The 21884-nt window shown below is 39.3% G+C and overlaps 1 protein-coding gene across 1 annotated transcript in view; it reads right to left on the reverse strand.

Moving 5' to 3' along the window:
• Positions 1-4070: 4070 nt before the first annotated feature.
• Positions 4071-21884, reverse strand: part of PRMT8 (protein arginine methyltransferase 8) — a 57512-nt gene continuing 39698 nt past the window's right edge. The window contains exons 5-10 of the mRNA XM_069031247.1: positions 19019-19161; positions 18539-18626; positions 14881-14996; positions 10225-10375; positions 7252-7373; positions 4071-5415 (exon numbers count right to left, since the gene is read on the reverse strand). Of these exons, the coding sequence (XP_068887348.1) occupies positions 5332-5415; positions 7252-7373; positions 10225-10375; positions 14881-14996; positions 18539-18626; positions 19019-19161 (704 nt within the window). The 3' untranslated portion in view covers positions 4071-5331. The remainder of the gene's footprint in view (positions 5416-7251; positions 7374-10224; positions 10376-14880; positions 14997-18538; positions 18627-19018; positions 19162-21884) is intronic.

Consider the following 21884-nt stretch of genomic DNA (forward strand, 5'->3'; position numbering starts at 1 on the left):
CCCACTTTTCCAGCTGGAACTAGTCTGTGAATGCTTCATGCCTATTGAAAAAGAAGTCACCTGGCTTAATTGTATATTCCAACTAGGCAAGTGCACACACTGGCATAAACTTAGACCTTATAAGCCAATGGAAATTGCTCATAAAATGTGTCCTCCATGCCACCAACACAACACAGTAGGAAAACTGAAGTTCTCTTTTAAACAGTGATCCTTGGGATTACATTCGTTGCAAACCCCTTAGATGCATTTGTTAAGCAGCGTGTAACAGCAGCAACATAAACAGTTAGAAGGAAAAATGGAGGAAGGGGGATTACAGGTGGATAGGAGGTGTAATTCATATAAAAGGCTAGGATGCAATCATGGGTTGTGTAAGGAAGAGGGGAGTTACCATGAGGGGACTAAGGTGGGAACTAATTGTATCTTCCAGCACCTAATGGAGAGTTACAGCCAGGCGTTTCTCAGGGGCAAATAATAAAACAACAAAAACCAACAGTCCCAAGTTAAAACATGAGAAATTCCAGTTGAACATTAAGTGTCCCTGTGAGATTAGTGTAGCCCTGGAACAGCTGCCCAGAGAGGCTGGGGAGTCTCTGTTCTTGGAAATCAAAGAATCCCGGAACGGTAAGGTTTGGAAAGCACCACTGGGGGCCATGTAGTCTAACCCCCTGCTCAAGCAGGGTCCCTTAGAATACATTACTCAGGATTAGTTGCCAAGACATTTTTTAATATTTCCAGGGAAGGAGATTCCAGAACCTCCCTGGCCCATCTGTTCCAGTGCTTGGTCATCCACACAGTAAAGTTCTTCCTCATGGAATCATAGAATATGCTGTCAATACATCAGGATCATTGAGTCCAACTCCTGGCCCTGCACAGGACACTCCAAGAGTCACACCATGTGCCTGAGAGTGTTTTCCAAATGCTTCCTGAACTCTTCCGGCTTGGTGCTGTAACCACTGCCCTGGGGAGCCTGTTCCAGTGCTCAGCCACCCTCTGCATGAAAAACCTTTTCCTGATATCCAACCTAAACCTCCCTGACTCAGCTTCCTTCAGTCCTGCCACTGGCTGCAAGGATGCAAAGGTCAGTACTTTCCCCTCACTTCTCCTCCTGACGATGCTGAAGACCACAATGAGGTCTCCCCTCAATCTCCTCTAGGCTGAACAAACCAAGTGACAGGCTCATGTGGAACTTCCTGAGCATCAGTTTCTGCCCACTGCCTCTTGTCGTATTGATCGGCATCACTGAGAAGAGTCTGGACCCCTTCTCTTGGCACTCTCTCTTAAGGTACTTACAGACATTGATAAGGTCCCCTCTCAGTCTTCTCGAGGCTGAACAGGCCCAGATCCCTCAGCCTTTCCTCCTAAGAGAAATGCTCCAGTCCCCCAGTCATCCTCACTCCCCTCTGCTGGACCTGTCCCAGGAGCTCCATGTCTCTCCTGGTCTGAGGAGCCCAGAACTGGACACAGCATCCCAGATTCACCTCACCAGGGCTGAGTAGAGGGGCAGGATCACCTCCTTCAACCTGCTGGCAATGTTCTTCCTATGCCACCCCAGGACACCATTAGCCTTCTTGGCCACCAGGACACACTGCTGGCTCATGGGCAGCTTGTTGTCCACCAGCACCCCCAGGTCCTTCTCTGAAGAGCTGCTTTTCAGCAGGTCAGCCTTGTTCTTTCTAATTGTCTTAAAGCAGGGATTTATTCTTCATTAGATACATAGAATACCATGTATCCTTTATAAACTTACCTTCTAAGTGAATGAAGTTATCTATAATCAAATCTGTATGTGCTAAATTAATTTCTGAATTAATATTAAGTTTAAAACAAATCCTGTAAGAAATGATCTCTGAGAAGGTTCTTCAAATTAGCTCTGTGGTAAAAACATGCCTTAGGTATTACTGGGCAAATATTACTGCCTTGGGTTATATTCTTGTTCATATTCGGGACAGTTTCAACTCCTATTAGAAGTCTAAGACAGTAGAAAAAGGCTGTAAACCCCTAATTCTGCACACAGAAAGGTCCCCAGAACAAGCCCTGCAAAACCCAAACCTGAAACTAAGGACATCTGGCAAGGGCTAATTGGTTCTGGGAGTAAGAAATGCTTATGAGAATAGAGCCATACTACACTGCTCCTTAGAGAACCTTGGGAATACAGAGTGGCCCCCCTAACACTGCAGACTCCTTCCTTAATCCTATCAAGCACTGCAAGTGTGAATTGCCCACTGTGCCTTTCAGAAGCATGCTCAGAATGTAACTTTTTTTGGATGCTCCTTTTTGTTTCAAGTGACAGAACAACCCCTGAGAAGAGTTTTAATACTTTTGCCTTAAGATCAGAGTCAAGGCAGAAGCGACCTGCTTTCTCTTTTCTCCAGCGCTGTGTTACTCATCAGGGACAGTCTTTTGTGTAAATACTGTATTTCAGTTTCTTTCTCATGCTCTGACCTTAGCTCATGATCTTCTTCTCCTGTCTGTGGGAAGGGAATTAAACGTTTTAAACATGTGTCTGTTCCAGCTCTCAACGGTCATTTTGTCATTATATTTTAATGCAAAGTTTTGAAAATCAGTAGCTTTGGTTCAGTCCTGGAGAGAGACCTTATTCGAGCCTTGAGAAAATGAAGCTCTGTGGTAGTTACCCGGACTTGGTGGATTGCTGAGGAAAGCCTTCTAGCTGATCACACCTGACCTGCAAGGTCTTTGCATACCTGTTCCACTAATGCTGACCTAACTGATCCTCTGTGTGCCGAACTCACCGGTGCTTTCAAAGCCTTGTTGGTAGGTAACAGCTTTAATGGCTTTGGAAGCCTGAATTTGCTTTTTGATCACTGTGACAGGAAGACACTCAGCTCTGCAGTAGGCACTCTCAGTTCTTTTTGTGATGGAGAAATACATGATGATTTTTTTGATGTGAAGAAAAGCACAAGCTAATTTTCCAGGACAGAACGTGCCTGAGGTGTGGTGGCCTTCTCAGAACTGTGCCATTAGTAATATCAGTCAGGATTTAATCTTGCAACACTAAAGTGAATGGGCGCTTCAAGTACTAAGGCAAAGGGGCCACTATTGAAGAGAGACCAACACTTCACTGTCAGTAGTTGAAAGATGAGGCAGAAAGGGCAGACAGTGGACAGCAGTGCTTAAATAATTCTCAAATTGGTTAATGAGCTGTTCTGATCTAGTGGGGTTTTTTTTCTGCTTCTTGACCTGTGCTTTCTGTCAGGCAAAAATGACACATTCTCAGTAAAGACTCTTAAGACTCTTTGGAATATTTTTTTTTTTTCTTTTTTTTCCTCATTTGTCTTTTATTTTGTTTGTTTGTTCTAAACAAGGTATGAGATTTTTTTCCTTCTTTGTTATTCTTTTAATATTCAAGTTATTAAATATTTATGCAGTGGTCTAGAGAAGTGGATGGTTTGAAGTGCTTTCAAAGTATAATTTAAACAAACAAAGCAAGAGTCTTTCCTCTTTCAGTAATAGTCAGCTCAGTGATTAGTGGCAAAGAAGAAGATGAAAATATCGTTTGAGTAGATTTATATAAATGGAGGGCCTGAGAAAAAAATCTGGTAGAATTCCTTACCTTAAATTCCTAGAATCACAAAAGTGTTACTAGAAAGGGACTTGCAGAGGGTTTTGTTCCAGTCCATTACTGAGAGTAGCTGAACTCATTTCCTGAAAATGACAGCAATATTTGACAGATAAACTCGAATTTGTGAGGGAAGTTGTTCATCCACACTCCAGAAATATGAAAGAAAAGTGCTTTAAAACAACGATGATGAACTAAATTGAAAACAGTATCTTTTACTGCTGAATTACAGTTTAATTTCACTCTACATAGATACCATGTGATACAATCCCTAGACCATATTCTTTAGACCATAAGAAAATGGAGGCACTGTACAGTTTCTGTGGAGGGAAAAATCAATAGAAATAGGTTTCTAAAAAGTGAGAAGTTGACAAATACTGGCAAAATACATCTTCAAGTATGCTTTATTTGCAGGTGATTAAAAATATTTTTAGGCAAAAAACTAGTCAATCTTATCCAGTACAAGATAGAACATGATTTAGTGCCTAATGCCAGACGGACTGGAAAATGTGTAGATAGGACTGGTGATGCAGTAGTTGATGAATTACATGTGATTAAATGGCCCACATTCATATAGTAAAAAGACCTGATACATACATATGAGGAATTGTAAGCACTTAATATTTTAACAATAAGCAGGAGATTTTGTAAGAAAAATAAGGGGCTCAAGGGGATGGGAAAGCTACAGACATCTTGGTAATATCAGAAGCCATCGACATTTTTTTTTAAAGACATTAACTTGCTCCTGCAAATTACTGCACCCTTGAGAATAGTATTTGCAATTTAAAACTTATCTAAAACATCACCAAAAGGTAACACTAATTCCTATTTTTTAAAAATTATTTTGTATTAAGAATTTTGCAAAGAACTGAAATATGGCATGGCCAAGAAGCATGAATTATCCACCATTTCAGAGACTTTGCATTCATCACATTTAAATACTAGGTGTCTGATTTCTGAAAGTCTCATGCAAAATCCAGCTATAAAAACTCACCACAGAATATTTTCAAGGATAAAAAGCTAATGTTTTTAAAAGCTCTGAACAGACATCCAGTTGTGAAGGTGAATTTCAAAACGAATGGTCCACATTTTCAGAGGACATTCAAAAATATAGTTGTTGAACTTCCTGTAAATGCCCAGCTCTTATCTACACTTTGCATGGAATATTTACCAAAGCTATAACATTGGACAGTTAATGGAATATATCACTGCCTAGAGTAGTGCCAGAGGTAACATCATTATCTTTCCATAACTGCATAATGAGAATTAAATAATCACAAAACAAATTCCTATTATGAAATGAGTTCTTTTTTTCTCATGTACAATATATATATTCATTTATATTGAATATAAGTCCAGTAATACTATCACAGTAATGTGCTGTAGTAGTCTTTCATAGTGAGAAAACTGCCCTAATCATCTTTAACATGCAAAGCTTGGAAGAACCAGAAATTCACAGTAAGTAATACAATTTGTAAATGCATCTTCTGCCATCCTAAAGTTAACCAGAACACTCAAGACTGTTGCTTATTTTTTTTCCTATGTTTAACAAAAGCTACAGTTCTGTATACTGTACATTCACAGTGGGATCCCAGCCCCCTGTACTATCTGCAAGAAAGATCAGGTTACCACCCTCCATCAGAGTAAACATTCTAGTATTTAATATAATAATCTTGTGAACAGTTGTTCCTAGCTTGAAGCTCAGCAGTTCAAGACTTGATAAAATTCTCCTTTTCATCTCTCTGAAAGGTTTCTTGCTAACGCATTTTGTAGTCATTAGATACTGACATTTCACATAGCTGTCCTTTAAAATCCAAGTCTACTGTGAAATCCAGGTCACGCTGTAAAAAGATTTAAATGTAACATGTAAGTAAGACCGTAAGTTTAGTGTATTAATGCAGTTATCATTGCTTGGGTTGAAAAGACCAGCAGATTCAAGAGATTCCTGTGGTGGTTTCTAACTTCCTCTGTTTTTAAACGGTGCTGACACTGAGAAAGCAGGCTGTAAGATGTGTAATAGCATTCACCATACAATCCGTGTCTAGGTTGTATTTCTATACTCTTCCTGAGGTGGATTCAGTGTCCTGGTTACTACCAGGAAGCTTCTGAAATGCTGTTATCATACATATCCTAGGAAAATTTTTAAAGGGTATCCCCCATTGAGATACTCTTAATTTGGGCTAAAGGGCTTTCCCACTAGGGGTTATTCCAGAATATATCTGGTAAACTTCCCACTGTACAGAAGCCCTTAGTAATTTTTTATCTTATAATGACACGTTTTCAGGGAAGAGGCACTACACAGCCCTACAGAAGGAAGTTGTGTCTGTGCAAGCTTTTGAAAAACTTCGTGTTTCAGAAGAACAAAGCATGAGCAAATCTTTTTGAACCAAGGTGGCTCCTCTCTCATGACAGCTATCAAGAGCACATTAATTTTAGCACCTAAATCTGCATCCAGGTGCTAACTGCTGTGTGAACAAATCTGAGATGTTTTATTAATTTTTCCCTCAAAGAAAATTGATACATTTAACCCAAAAAAAACTACTCCAGTCCCCCTAGGACTACACAAGGGTGGGAAACAGATTATTTTCCTCTCGCAGCAAGTAGCTTCAGGGGTGAATGTGTTTGTTTTAATGCCAAGTTTATTTTGTGCTTATTTCTCCCCCTGTATCAACAGCACTATGAAAATAATATCCAATCTGTGTTTGGTAGGAAAATGGAAAATCAATGCAAAAAGAGAAGACAATGAAATGTTAAGATTTGTTGCAGTTAACAAATGTAATTTTTCAACAATTACAACAGCTGCATAGATGGATAACCAGGTTATTTTAACTGCTGTTTACTGTAATAGAAAATGAAGAGATACTACTCAAGGTTTTTGGCAGAAAGTGGTGCCAGTGTTTCTCTCAGAAGCCATAGTTCTCATGTCTTATTCTATTCAGCCATGGGTTGTCCATCAGACCATGCCTCACAGTCTCCTTACAAGTTAAAAGAAGCACTGAATAACTGATATAGGGGGATTCAGCCCACAGCAGAGAAACTGAGGAAGTTTTCAGCAGTCATGGTTGTGTGATATCCATCATGCTTTAGCTGTAGTCTTAAATAAATCATCTGTATTTTCTGTGGAAAGGCACAATTTTTAAACAACCCTATCACTCAATTAGTGAGCTCAAGTACATTTGATCAGTGAGTTCAACTCAAGCATGCTCAATACAAGCATTCCTCTGAAATGTGTTACTTAACCTCCTGTTGGACTGTCCTTGGGCACTGAGTGGCAAATCACTCAGTGCCCATAGATGTGGAACTGAAGTACTTACACTTGATCATCCTGTGCTGGCAGAAGGGATCTTTGTACTGATTTCAGTGACAGTGTGAAGAGCCCCTTGCCTGCTTGCATCACAAAAATCAGTCAAGCTGATTGCAGAGGGCAGCTGACTCGGTGATGTATTTGAATTGTTTCTGCCTTCCCATGCCAGCCTGCTTTGCAGGTTGACTTCTGTAACATTAGCACTACTTTATCATTGCTCTCATCAGCTTTGGTGAAGCTGTGGCTGGAGCTCTTACTAATAAACATGAATGCCTTTAGCATGCTCACTGTTTTAGTCCTATTCATTTTCTTTATTGCTGATTGTAGTTTGTGATCAATAGAGGTGGAATTAGGATCAGGGATGCTGACTTACCACATTTTTTGCATTTGGTTTCATGGATATAGTCCCATAAATTTCTTCTCCTCGTCTCACAGTTAAATAGTCCTCCAAGTAGAAGACAGTTTGCTTCCAGTGAGTATAAGGAGCATCAGGTGCTAAAAAATATGTACGGATATCACTTATTGAAAATTCCTACATGCCTTGAAAATCAAATTATGACTTGGGAACAATTGGGAAAAACCCTTTCTTCTCATAGAATGCTTTATGTACTATATTAGCAAACATACTTCACAACAGAACAATTCTGTTGAGTGTCAGTGGGTTGTCTTCTAATTTTTACTGTAATATGCCAGATGTGAATCCCACCCAGCAAGAAGGATTCTGCAAAATGGGTTACAGGGCAAAATAGGCACTTTTTTAATGCTCCCCTTTCAACCCACGTGTTCAAATTGGGAAAATCTTTACCACTAAGTGCTTTGAATTTCAGAAGCCTAAATTAGTTAAAAAAAAAAAAGTTATACAGAAGCATGAAGGAAAGGTTCATCAAAAACTATTAATCACAATTCCACTGATGAAACATTTGACTAGTGATCCCAAACCAGCAGATTTTATAGTTTCCAGGAGGATAGAGCTGATGAAAGGGCACTTGCACCTTGATCTGTTTTGGGACTTTTAAAAGGCATTTTGGGCAATTTTCCAGAGATGGAAACTGGTCTAAATTAATTTCTAGTCTTGCGTAGCAGAATCAATTTCAGGCTTTTAATTTACTTATTTGATTTTATTTCTGATTTAAATGCCAATCTTTGAGCAATGCCTAATGAACCTGTATTGGTCACTTCTGGTTCCTACCACTCTTGCAGTCAAGAGGATCTAGGAACCTAAGAACAGCTGTACAAGCACAGAGACTTCCTAGCCTGGCAAAAAAAAGCCTCTGATAAATTTATTTTTCTTCTGTTTGTATTCCCCAGTCACATGAGGTCACTGTATTGTATCATAATTAACACTGCTTAATAAAATAATGATCTTATTTCATTTCAATGTCAACATTTTAAAAAAAATACTTAGCCTTGAAAATTCATTGTGACTGGACAAATACTGATGCTTTTTAAAAAAACTGGCAGGACAGGAATTTTTAACTGTTTTCTAAAATTCTAGAATCAGAAGACTGATATAAACCAACTTTTTTCATAAACTGTGCTGGCAAACTGGTATCTTTGAAAGGAAAAGGATTTTACCAGCTAATTTCTGTCTATGTGTCCAGACAGTTTTAATGACTGTTAATTTCAATTGTTTAATGAGATATCTTCTTGAAGGAGTTCAGATCCAGACTATTTGCTATTTGGACATGGCTTCATAAAATTTCTAACTGAAATCATGTTACACCAAAATGAAATTGAATTTATATTCTCAGTCATAACTGCTGCCTTGTACACACCCACGTACGTGTGCACATGCCCCTGTGCAAAGCCATCTTCCCTAGAAAAGCCTGACATAACTGGAAATTTGTGCCCCATGAACAGGGTGGGGGTGAGTGTAATACAGGCCCAGGTCTCCAAGTCCACCCCAAATTACACACTTATTCATCATTTAAGAAATAACACATCAACGAAGTGGCACTTTGTCATGTCCTACAAACTGGTGTATTTTACTGAATTCACTAGAGCTTTGCCAACAGACACCAGGTGAGAATCTACACCAGTCTTCTAGACAGTGGTGACCTTCAGCAGCAGATGGTCAAATGACCTTTTTATGGAGTAATTTCTTCTGCCCCTACCTTATCATGATAAACTAAACAGAGACAGAGAAACTCTTCCTTCAACCTCCTGTCTACATGCAGGCTGTCTACAGGATGAGGTTTTTACAGGATGAGGTTTCTGGGTTTCTAATTAACACTGGAGGATTATCTTTTAACTTTGCTCTTGTACTGTTAGAGAAATGTCTGAAGATTGGTGGATCAGGCTCTACAAAAGAGCTGTTTAAAAAATTAAAGACATACAGAGCTTTACTTAACCTCATCTGCGGTGTTGCCTGTGCCAACCCTCCCTTTTGCTGATCTAGAAAATGTTTTAAAGAGTGATGTGTTCTTTCAACAATGGCTTGACTGGTGGGAGAGTAATGAACACCAAAAGTGTGCTGAACTCTCCAGTCCATTAGAAAATTGGACAATTTCTTTGCTGTGCATGCAGGGCCATTGTCTGTTATTATATCTTTAGGTACCTGTAATGAAGCAAATGCAAAAAAATATTGACAGGCATGACTGGCTGTCTCACCTGTATGTACTGGAAGCAAAGACTGCACTTGAAAAGGCATCTACTGATACATGGATATTTTAAAATTTCTTGAAAGATGGGTATTTGGTAATACCTGTCTGCTACAACTGCAAGCTTTGCAATCCTCATGGACTGACTGCTCCTGTTGAGACAGGAGGCTGTACAAGTTGGCAGTCAGGACAGGCAATTGCAACACTCTCTGGTTTATTCAGTCATGTAAACAATGCCTTAAGGGAATGGAGTTATTCCTTTAAATATCTGCTCACCAAGGCAAGTCAAGAGTTTCCCAGCTGGGTTGTTAGAGACGATTCACATATTCACTATGGGTATTTTTATAGCTTGGAAAAAATGGTAGTTTTTTTCTAGACTCTGGGGCAAGCCAGAGCTTTGTTGAGTTTTGGATTTGGGGAAAACTAGGATGCAGAGCTGCTATCTCTCACTGAGCCGATAATTCCCTGTCTAATCTGAGAAATTTGACTCAGGATTTAGCTAAAACTGGTGGGGAACATAAATTCCTGCTGAGCTCTAAGGTTGATAGCCATTGTGAAACTCTGTTTCCACAGAATTCCTATAAGCAGTTGTTCTTTCCCCATCCTGCTCACCTCCCCCAAAATTACAATGGTTTTTATCACTGAAATTCAAATGTGGTGGTACATTAAACCTCCCTGTACCATCTAATCAGCAGCACTGATAGACTAATAGCAACAGAAATGAAATCAAAAGAAATACAGATTACCTGTAGAAAATCCCATCTTCTTATGGCACTTCGTAAATTCAATATTAAAATAGGTGACCAAGGCATGAATGTAATCATTGCGCTGAATTTGGAGGCAGAATGCAGAAGTAAATTCCAATTCTTCAGTCTTCACTGTATAAATGTCTACTTCCTGTTTTGAGGAGAAAGAAAAAGACATTTACACGCAGATGTCTGTGACTCTCAGTTAAGTGTTAAGTGATGTACTTTAGTATTTCATTTAATGATCAGACACAAAGATGACTGACAGGCTTTTAACACTGTAAGAAATCAGAGGTACATTCTAATCTATCAAATCATGAGCAAATGATCCAGTTATCTGACTAAGCTGACAGAGAGGACACTCACTGAAGAGTGTGTGCTCTTGGGAATGGCAGGGAGGGGCTCTAGAAGCTGGAGAAAATCAAGGTAAAAAGGTGCTTTGACAAATACAGGCATGATAGATGTTGATAGACACAGGTCCCAGTTCAAAGACCTTTTATCATCAGGGACTGTCAGCATGAGGACAGATGCCAGAGTTGGATTTTTAATAAAAATAAACTTGTTTGCGCATCTCTGGAAAGGAAAGTGATTTGACTGTGTCAAGCAGTCAAAACATTTGAGGCATGAGAGTGGCCTGCTTTTTGATGCTTTCTAGTCCTGTGTCAGTCCCAACAGTGAGCACAGGCATCTTACTCTTGAGCAAGACAGAAGCAAACCATGTAAATCATACTATGGCTTGATTGCAGAAGTTGGAAGCAATGATGTAGTCTTCAAGATTGCTTATTTCCATCAATATTTAAATCTCACTGTTCAAGGCTTGAAGTGTGTTTTTCACATGGATCTGATTCTCCCAGCAAGGTACTGCTTTTCTCTGGGTTGTTTCCAAAATGTGTAGTCATGATAGGGAGGATGGTAAGTCTGAAGAACTGTTCTGTGGGGAATGCTTCCTATGCACTTTCTGGTACCCTCATTGCTCATTCTCATCCCTCTATTGCTCATGCCTATAGGGAAACGGAATTTTTGTAGGCAGAAATCCAAATATTCTCTACCAGCTGAAGTCAGGAATCATGTCTCTGACCTCACCAGCATTTCTTAAGACTCGTACTGCAGAAATGGAGAACAGAGTCTAGACTGCCCATTAGAGGGCTCTTTTAGGGCACATTAGAGGGCTCTTGTAGAAACTGCCTTCTATAATTTAAGGTAAGTCTGCAAAAACAGACATAGAAAGATGCAGCCATATTTCAGTTACTGAGGCCTTTGCATGGACCCCATTTGTGTTTCTGAGACTTAGAAAACTTACAGGGAGATGATTTAAGCAAGCCATAGTTTTGGCCTGCCTGGTTAACATTACTGCTCAAGAACAACTTAATCATCATGAAAATTATTCTACTGCATTGCAATGACATCCTGAGGCACTAGTGTTTATCAGTGACCTATGCATATAACTGGTCACTTAAAGCTGTGATAACCTTAAAATGTTTTTGGTTTTTCCCCCTCCAAAGAAGGTAAGAAAAAAGTAGGAATAAGAACTTCTGAGGTCTCCTGGCAGAATCCCATGGCAGCCTGCAAAATTTGCTTTGCCAAGCTAGACTGGACTGGTGGGTGACTGCAGACTTCTGTAATTTTTGGTGTCTTTTGAGTGATCTCACTGTGGGGAAATTGGGACTTAAGTCTAATGGTGGGACACATAAAAGGGAACTAGCTCCCCCTCTCTGAGCTGTGTTGGCTCTGCAGGGTAAAGGGGAATCAAAAGCACTAGGAAATATTTTTGTTAGTCAGTAGAACCTCCTCAAAAATATTGAACAGATTTCCTGGATAAACTGTTGGTTACTTCTGCAGTCCTTTTTTAAGGACAGAAACATAGCTGTTTTGCAAGGCAAGGTATGAGACAAATGTAGGGGCTTTTTTGTTAACTAATATAATTTTGAGAATGGCCAAGTCTGGTTTTGGCAATCTCTTTGAGTTATACTCTGGCTACTATGTATTCTTAATTAAAATGGCAACACTCATTACAGCTAACTGCACAGGGGACAAAGGTACAAACTGGAGTTAAGGTTGCTTCGAGAGTGCCAAGGGACCTCTTTCCTGATCTCCTTCCCAGACAGTCAGGTTAGTCAGCTAGGATTTTGTGAGCATGGAAATATGCTAAACATTCAAATCTCAGTGGATGGCTGGGTTTGGTGGAGTTCTTTCATGTTTTTTTTTTGTTTGTTTGTTTGCTTGTTTATTTGTTTGGTTTTGGATCAGAGAAGAAAACACAACTGTTTTACTAAGTATGAAACAAACTTAACTTTTCCATTTTTTTGGCAGTGTTACTGACAGCAGTAGGCCCTCAGTAGGATACCTGTACACTTCTCCTGAGTTCAGTTATTGATTCTGGTGGTTTGAAGATGCTTTGTTCCCACTACTCTCCCTGGCTGATTTGGTTTGGAAGTTAAACAAGGACTCCTATTTGGCAGGACAATTCCTGTGCCCCTCAGATGTATTTAAGAGACCATGCAAAAGGGAATGGCTTTCAAAAGAGAGAGGATGTCGCATTCCCTGCATGCACCATCCCTAGTGCACCTGTGGCCCAGTGCCTGAAGTTCCTTAAAGCATCCAGGACTTGGGTTACATCCAGTTTCTGAGGAGTACAAAAGAAGGAATTTTACTCCAGTCTCCAGCATTTTAGATAAGTGTCATGGCTACACAGCATGCACAGTTGATGTCTTATTTTGCTGATTTTGTAGAACAATTCAGAGTGTCTAAATTGGGAATTGAAATAACTGCAGAAGCACAAGACTCTGACTGGTCTCTGAGGAATGTGTCTAGTGACTAGTCCATCCACTGACTAATGTAGAAAGAACCCAGATTCATTTGGTAGGCACCCTAAATTAGCTGGCTTTGGGTTAAATACAACCCTAAAAATCCCTCTGTGAATCTAATATGAACAAGCTGTGCTATCCAAAAGTGCTGTAATAAAATATTTAAATAATTAAACATTATGGCTTTGTTTATTCTCAAATGTTTTCTTAGGCTAATATTATTCTCTGAATTCACAAATATTTTCAGGACGAAAGAAATGCACTTTATATAAATAAACCATGTGAAAAAGCAAACTAAATTAAAAAATATATAACTGCAGAGTCTGTTTTTTCTGCTTCCATATTGCTAGCTTGAACATAAACCTCCCTCCTTCATGTTTTTCACTGACAATTTTCTCTTTCTTTAGTGATCAGTTTTTGAGATTAGTGACTGATTCTGGAATGGAGGGTGGTTTGTGCTTGTGTACTTATTACCTGCTTTGCTCCCATGGTACCTCTACATGGAACAGCACCATTGAGTTTATGGACAAAAGATGTCAAAACTAAATATAAAACCTCAATAGACACACTTTGAAAATTTTTGTCTGTCATCTTAAACCAAATTACTTTCAAAGACCTTCTAAATAAAGCATTAGATTTGCACTTCAATTACGGGCGTGCAGCTTTTTATTCCAGAGCAGCCAACCCATTTTGCTCCCTGATCTCTTTCTCTCTGGACATATTTTATAGAGTCTAAATAGCTGTTTCTTTTGTGTGTAATGCAATTTTAAGCTGCTCTGGTTGAGGGTGTTTTCAGGCACAGCCATCTTGTGTTCCCCTCAGTGCAGATGGACTGTGCATGCATACGTACTCATGTAGAGTTTCTACTTCTGTTCCTTTTTGCTGCTTTCAGTAAAGGTTCTGCAGACTGGAGGCATGGCTTTCCCTTTTGCATATGGGAATACTTAATGCTGTGTTTGTTACTGGCAAAAAGTGAAAGGGAAAAGTTAGAATTGACTCTTTGGGATAAGTGAGCATACTCTTGGATTCATGGACCTAGTACGACCACTGCTATTGATGCAGACAGCCTTGCTCATGAGAGTTGTCCCACATGAGGAGGATTCTTTCACATGTAGGGAATTTTAGAGCTTTCAAGTGTTCCTGCAGGTAGTTCTTGCATTGTTAACATCATCTTGTGAACAGGGATTAGTGACCATTCTGTCTTACATCTAGAGCAGCATACCAGTTAACCTCTGGGTGCAGATGTTGGGGCTGAGAGAGCACAGTAACATTCTATATAAGGCTAAGAATTAGGAAGTTAGACAAATAAATTGAGTTCCAACTCTGATCACACGTTCTGGTGTTAGTTATTTCCTCGTCAATTCAGAACTGATACTTCAGACTTTCTTACTGCAAACAGAATCATTTACCCCTTCTCCTCAGCAGCATGCAATCAGTAATTTCCAACCTCTGTTTATGAGAAGGTAGGGCAATTCAAATTCATATCTAAGTACACCACATCTCTCTTCATCCAGTATTTGCACATGCAAAATTTTTAAGAGTCCTCAGTTACAGCCTGCAGTAACCAGACGAGTAGAGACACAAGGAACATCTTGCTTTTGGGAATTCCATAAGAAATCAAGGTATCAATGTTCATGCTCAGGTCATGGGACAGTATTGAGCATGTGCAACATGCAAGTGCTGGCTAATTCAAAACTGCACAATTTTCCTTCCTAGTATTACATGTTTGTGTGATGACAGCATTCTGCAGCTGGTTCAAAGCATGCAAAGATAGTAGCAAAACATAAGCAGCAGGTCCCAAAAGAATCCTACAGTTAGGTATAATAATTAGGTATATTTGGAATCACCAAACCTTTATTAAGCAGGCGTTGGTCACCACTTGCTTTGGATCTACTATGTCCACCAAGGGCTCCTTCATGGCAACATCCCTAATACAGGTCATGTCAAAGCCGTACACATTCTCCCACCCTGTCAATCCAAATGGATTTGTCAAGGTTAGCAGTAAGAATAGAAAATATTTTTTGCTTCTCAAAGCATTTTTCTTTGAAAGAATTTCTACCATCCCCTAATTCTCAGATGTCCCCTTTAGCTCTTTGGTCCCTGTTCCAGTTGTCCATATCATCACTGATACTTTACAGACAATGCAGTTGCAGCAAAATAAGCCCTCAGTGTACATCTTTGAACAAGTGACCCTTATTTTTGGGTGTCTCCAAAACCGTTACATGAGATTTTTCAATTATTTTTGTGGCTTTAGACACTTGTGAGTGTTGCCCAGAATCATCTGATGTCAGGCTGAGTCTTGGGAATAGCTGTTACGGATGCTATCCTTTCCTATCCATCCTGCTTAACACTTACTTTCTTTTTTTTCCCCCCATAGATTGCCACTCAATCAGAAGTTTACATGTTCTTGTGATTATTTAAGTAGTTTTAGTTTCAGCAAGTGAATTACTGGCAGGAGTAGAACTGCAGGTGTGTTTCAATAGTTGGGACTCCAGGTTCTAATCTGCATGTATATCATGACAGAAAAGCAAAAGGTTCACTTTGAAAAGATTTAAAAGTCATGCCAATCCTCTGTATTTGAATAGTTCTTCTGATTGTTCCAACAGATGCTTCTTATCATGCTGAGGATTTTTTGCACAAAATGAAAACATTGAGAAATGGAAAAGTACACTGGCTTTGCTTTTAAGGTTGCTTAACAAAGTGAAAAGAAGAACCTTCAAACAAGTAAAATCTTAGTCTTATGAAGGATGTAAGTCAAGGTCCATTCACTGCTTCATCTACAAGTCTAAACTGAATACTGGGAACATTTTAAAAAACGGTTTGAACAAAAAGCAAAATTCACTCATAAACATATTTGCCAGCATGTTTGAAATGTCTCATTTTTTTCAGAGCATAGCATTTGAGCTACTGGGGTTTCCAGAGGAGTATGACTGAAAATCTAATATGATAGAAAAATCTGCATATTTCTAAACTGGAAAGAATATAGGCATGAATGATTCTTTGATACCACTTTGTTATCTCTTTATTGGGTTGTGAGTTTCTCAACATTTCAGGGGAGCTGGTGTTCAAAACTTTTGTTTCAGGCATCATGAGCATGTGAGAACTTCAGATTACATTTATAGAAGTCATGTGTTTCTATGTGATTACTCAGAAAAGACTAACTAGGAAACCCTGAAGAAACAGTTTATTAATTGTTTATTTATGACTGGGGCCTCCATCATTTACTGTACTTCAGCCTATATGGGATACCTTTGAAATATGTGCCTTTATCTGTATTAGGCAGACAGCTGTCACAGGAGGTAAAAAGTAAAATTATGTGTTTTACATTTTGCAGGAAATCAGAGTAACTGACTATAGCAGTACTCTGTGGCATTAATCTTCAGTTGGAAAAATCTGAAGTTAGATTTTTCTAGAAACCTCATATTGCATTATTTCTTAATCAATATAACAGTTCTTGAATGCCCTTTAAAATGCTCAGCCCCTCATCTCATATGAAAGCAAGACTCTGTCCTCCTTAAGAGAGAAAAAGATGAAAAATTGAAATGTAAGGAGACACCATCAAGCATTTATAAATAGAAAGGAGAGACAAGATGGTGGCACAGACGGGTAGTGAGGTGGAAATAACTGAAGACACAGAGGTATATAAGGTAAGGGGGGAAAGGAAATCAGAGGTGAGATCAGAAAATAAAGCGTCTTCAAGGTAAACAACATTTTAGAAGAGGAAAAAACAACCTGAAACATTTTTTCAGATGACTAAAAAAGAAATAATTTGAAAAGAGAGAGACTGTGAGAAAAGAAAAAGACTCAAGGTCTAGAAAAGAAGGGGTTCAAAAGCAAGGTGAAAGAACCCATAAAGGATCTTAGGCCAAAATCACCCTGATTCCTTTACAGAATGGATGCCTCATACATCCATTTGAATCTGTACATTTTGTAAGGAGTTTAGCTGTCAAGGTCATCACATAACTGAGGAGAAATATCTAGACTGTGCTTGAGGAGGAGATATAATCCTTCCTGGCACCTACAGAGAATTCTTGTCACTGCCCCACTGCACTGGTCTCGCTTTTGACCCAAAATGGCAATTTTGACCAACTGGCAGTTCTGTTTATTAGCACTGAATTTGATTACAGAAACACCAAGCCTTCTTTTCTGGGAGGAGGTGAGAGGCAAGGAATGAGGAGTTAGGCATTTTTATTTAAGGGTTGTCTGAACCCACTAATTTAACCCAAACTTTCCCATATATCTTTGGTTAATAAACCTCCTTAGGAATTTTGAGATTTTTTTTTCCCTAATGGAAAATACCTTTAAGTGAAACTGCCCAGCTCTGAAAAATAAATAGAATCAAAAAAAGTTGAAAGGAAAAGAAGAATGCAATAATGCAAAACTTGTTCATTTGATCACAAGTATTATGATCTTATGATCAAATAAATCCAAATTTGGGTGACGTGGGGACAAGTTGAACACAAACCAGCAGTACGATCTGGTGGCGATGGACGCGAACCCCATGTTAAGATATAAGGAGTGTCCAACAAAACTGGCTTTGCTTAGCCTGAGACAGCAAGACTAATGGGATATAATTGCTGTCCACTGCCACAGAAACAAAGAAAAAGTCAGCTTCTCTTCAGGTGAGGAGGGAATGAAGGCAAGTTTCAGCAAGGAGAAGTCAGCCTACATATCTAGAAACTTGTTTACTCCTAAGGGTGCTTCACTCAGAGGAGCTGTGGAATCCCCATCTCCTGACTGCAGGGCAGGGCCCTGTGGGTGACCTGCTTTAACTGTGAAGTCTGACTTGGTTCGAGCAGGAGCCTAGACTGGGTCACTTGTAGATGTCACTAACAGCACCAGTTATTCAATGACACTTCAAGGAAACCCTCCCAACATTTTAAAAGTAAAGGAAAAGTCAATTTTATGCATCTATGAAGTATAAAAAAAATAAAATTAGAACCGTTTTTTAACATGTAAGTAAAATTTAAATTTCTGATCCTTATTTTTAATTTGAAAATTCTCACACAAAATGTGTTAAAAAAAGCTTTACATATTGTGGGTTTTTTCTTCTTGACAAGCTTATCATGGAGATACAATTTTTTTCTCGGTTTATTTCTTCACATTTACAATTTATTTGCATCTTACTGTCGTTATGTTTTTGTTATGTTAAAAACAAAAATAAGGACCTGGATGGCAAAAGAATATTACTGGTTTTTGTGGCTGTTACGATGGATTATATATTTATCGAAACAACAACAAAACTGAATCTCCTACAATCCACATTTTAAATACATCTAGAGGTATTAATATAACTCTAGGCAAAGTCTTAATGAATTTATACATGCATCTTTCCTTTGTGCACTTGAAATTACATCAAATTTCCCAAATTTATCAGCAGACCAACATTTTCTCAGAGTTCACATTTACATTGGAATTCTGGCCTGCAAAGAGCTTACAGAAGGCCACTATGAACGAAATATTTTAGGGAAATAGCCATAGGAAAGGGTTGCTGGCAGGTGCTTACTCACAGTGAATTTTGAAGTCCTTGTACTGTCTGTCTTCAATTGCTACCACGTACAAAGCAGCTCGGTCTGGAAACATTAGCCCTCCAGGTTTCTGTTGATGAATTGTGGGGAAATGGATCTCGTAATCTATTCACCTGACAAAGACATCACATTTTGAACTGCACATACAAAAACCAGACAAGCACCCCTTGCATGCCTTTATTGTTTTCCGTCAGATTGTCACACCAGCTTTAACCTCAGCCACTCTTGCAGCCTGTGGCCATGTCATTAGATAGTGCCTAGCAAACTTTGCCAGCCAGCACTTAATCAAAAGCAAAGCTCTTTCACTGAGGTTCCCTTTGTTATCTCCTTGTTAAAGCCTAAGAAATGGCACTTGGAGATGTAACCGTGTCTTGTTATGGCAACAGTAGGGAAGGGAAAGCTTGTAGTCAGAAAATAAATGATGATTGCCCCAGCAAGGAGCACAACATGCAGAGCACCTACCAGCCACTTGTCTCGTGCGAAGATGACTGTGTTTAACATTGACTCATAGAACAGACAGTAACCCATCCACTCGCTGATGATGATGTCTACTTGATCCACAGGTAATTCAACTTCTTCCACTTTACCTTTAAATATTGTGATTACTGAAAAGAGAATCCAAAGAAATACGTTTCACATAATAAAACACCTAAATTCCTTTCTGGTGATGTCAGGCTGACCTTTTCAATATGATTCTCTTCTTGAATGCCTGTCGATAAGGGGTGACTCCATGTGACTCAATGCATTTCCCACTTTTTAGAAACTATTCAGAGTAAGTATAATAAATAGAATTTTTAGTATCAGTATAAAAGGAAAAAAAAAACCAACCCAAAATCCAAGGGCCAAACAAAAAAACCCACCATGTCTAAAAAAACCAGAAAAACAGGCCTTACCTGGTTACCTGTATGATCTCATTTTACAATGCTCTTTGGAATTTGGCAGATTTCTAGATCATTGACCAAGTAAGGCAAAGAATCCACTTAGAAGCCTTTAAACATCCCTGCAGGTTTACACATTAATATTTAAATGGTGGGCCATATTTAGTTCAGTTGTAACAAATACTTTTGTTTTAGGACCACTACAGAAGTCACCAATCATTTCTACTTTTAAAATAATATTTCTTATTTCCAAATACATTTTCAGCTTGTGATAAATAATTTTCAGCTTGTTTTTCTCTGCTGTTTATACTGTTTGTTGCAGTGGATAAAGTCTCATGGTTCTGGATTCTTCCTTGACAAGGTAACAGAAGCACTTGAAATTTAGGAATAAGGTGAATATTCTACTTTCCATTACTAATTGATAAAATTATTACTCTTAATTAATGGCAATTTTTAATGATAGGAACTTTTACTGATGAAACGGTCAACATTCAGTTTTGGAAGAGTTAATTTAATTTATTTTAATTTAATTTATTTTAATTTAATTTATCTAGAACTAGGTTAGCTGGCTGAGTGTGGAAGTGTGGAGTGATTTTTAGAACTCAGCCCAGGGAAGAGGAGGTTTTGTCTTTCCCAAATACATGCAGTACTAGTATTACTCTAACCAGATGTGGCCACTTCACTTGAGTAGCAAATTTTTAATCCAGACTGGCCCCCTAATAAATTGAGAACACTCTGACTCAGACGGGTACCACAAAGCATCAGCTGATAAGAGCAACCTGACTGGAAAAGAGCACAGCTCTCCTCTCTTTGCTGCTATTTAAACTCCTTTCTTTCACAGTTAGTAATTCAACAGTTCATCTGTTTTACTGAAAGCTCTTCATGCCTATAAGCTCCAGCCATGAGCTCTCTTTAGTTCTCTTTTCTCCCAAGAACTTTCACTGCCACAGTTCTTTTGGAGTGAATTTTAGCACTGTTGACAGCTGCCAGAGTGACACACCAGCAGACTTTGAAGCCCCCTGTTTACACCTAGAACAGTCACAGTGTAAGCTGCAGCAGCAGCAGCACGGGTTCCTTCCACCTCCCTTCACTTCATAAGGCATCATGTGGGAACAAACTGTGCTGTCCCCAGATGTATTGTATGTATCTCTTCTGGAAACAGTGGGTTTTCTCTTGGTTCAGCCCCTTTTGCTGACTCTGCATTTCAACATTTGGGCTGAGCGGGGGGGGGGGGAGGGGGCGTGGGAGGGGGAAAGAAAATTTTCCATGAGAAACAAGATCCTTTGGCTCACTACCTGGCTACATAGAAATAAAAGTGAATGTGGGTCAGTGTAGAGTGTGAAAGTGTAAATGTTGGTTCAGGTGTGCAGTTTGGAGACCAAACTGCAGTCAGGGTGGCTGCTGAACCTGTCCTGCCAAATCTCCTGCCAAAGGGAGGGGGCTCTGCTTCTTCCTCCACGGTTTCCCAATGACTTGCTCCTTGTAGAAACAGGAGGAAGGAGCAGAGATAAATACCTTCTGCACCCTCTGGAGCACACTGGAACCTTCTAATTTATTCTGACAATGATCCCCTCACACACAATTCCTGTTGCTGGAAATCCAAATGCAAATTGATTTGTGGTGTGCTATTTGTGTCTCTAGTGGATGAAAGACCATTCTGGGAACATATGGCCTCTGCATCCAAGGTTCAGAACAACCAAGGAGGTCACACCTCCCTGCTTTAGTGCCTTATCCCTACAGTGGAGAAGAGTATTTTCTAGTCCTTTGCTTCCTTCTTTTCCTGAACGAAGAGCTGCATTCGCTGGCTGGCCTCTTATATCCCACGTCACTGCTGTTTCACACCACAACACTTGAACACCCGTGACGTGCAATAAATATTCCTCCCAGAGAGCTCGGGGTTAGTCAGAAACTGCCAGTGACAGCAATAAAAATTAGAGCAGATCTGAACCAGAACAGAAATCCATTCCTGCGCATGTGCGGGCAGAGCATCAGCGCAGACCCAGCAAAAAGCGGGGGCACTTGGTGCAGCCCAGCCATGACCTGCTCTGCAGCAAAGGCAAGCTCTTCACAAAAAAGCACTTTTAAACAGGAGCTGTCTCACAGCCTCAGTTAAAAAAAGACTGATTTTTTAGGTTGTTACAAAGATATCTTGTGTGCTGTGATTTGGAGGAGGACTGAAGGCATGAAATAGAACTTGACGGGGGTTATTTTGTGCTAAGAGTTTTCAGTAGCTTGGGGTTACTTCTAGGTTTTTGTTGGCTGTTTTTTTTCTATTTAGAATTTCCACAACCTTGGAAATTTCACCAGCTTTCTTTTCAAGCAAAAAAGAAATGTTATATGATATTTTTATTTTATGAATTGAACATTTTCATTTGTGTGAGTGTGTATTTTGATAAGGTTTTGAAGTATTTTTTTAAAGTTGGGAGTCAGAAATCTTAGTGAAAAATTTT

The sequence above is a fragment of the Aphelocoma coerulescens genome, chromosome 1 (genome assembly GCF_041296385.1).
Source record: "Aphelocoma coerulescens isolate FSJ_1873_10779 chromosome 1, UR_Acoe_1.0, whole genome shotgun sequence".
Lineage (NCBI taxonomy): Eukaryota > Metazoa > Chordata > Aves > Passeriformes > Corvidae > Aphelocoma > Aphelocoma coerulescens.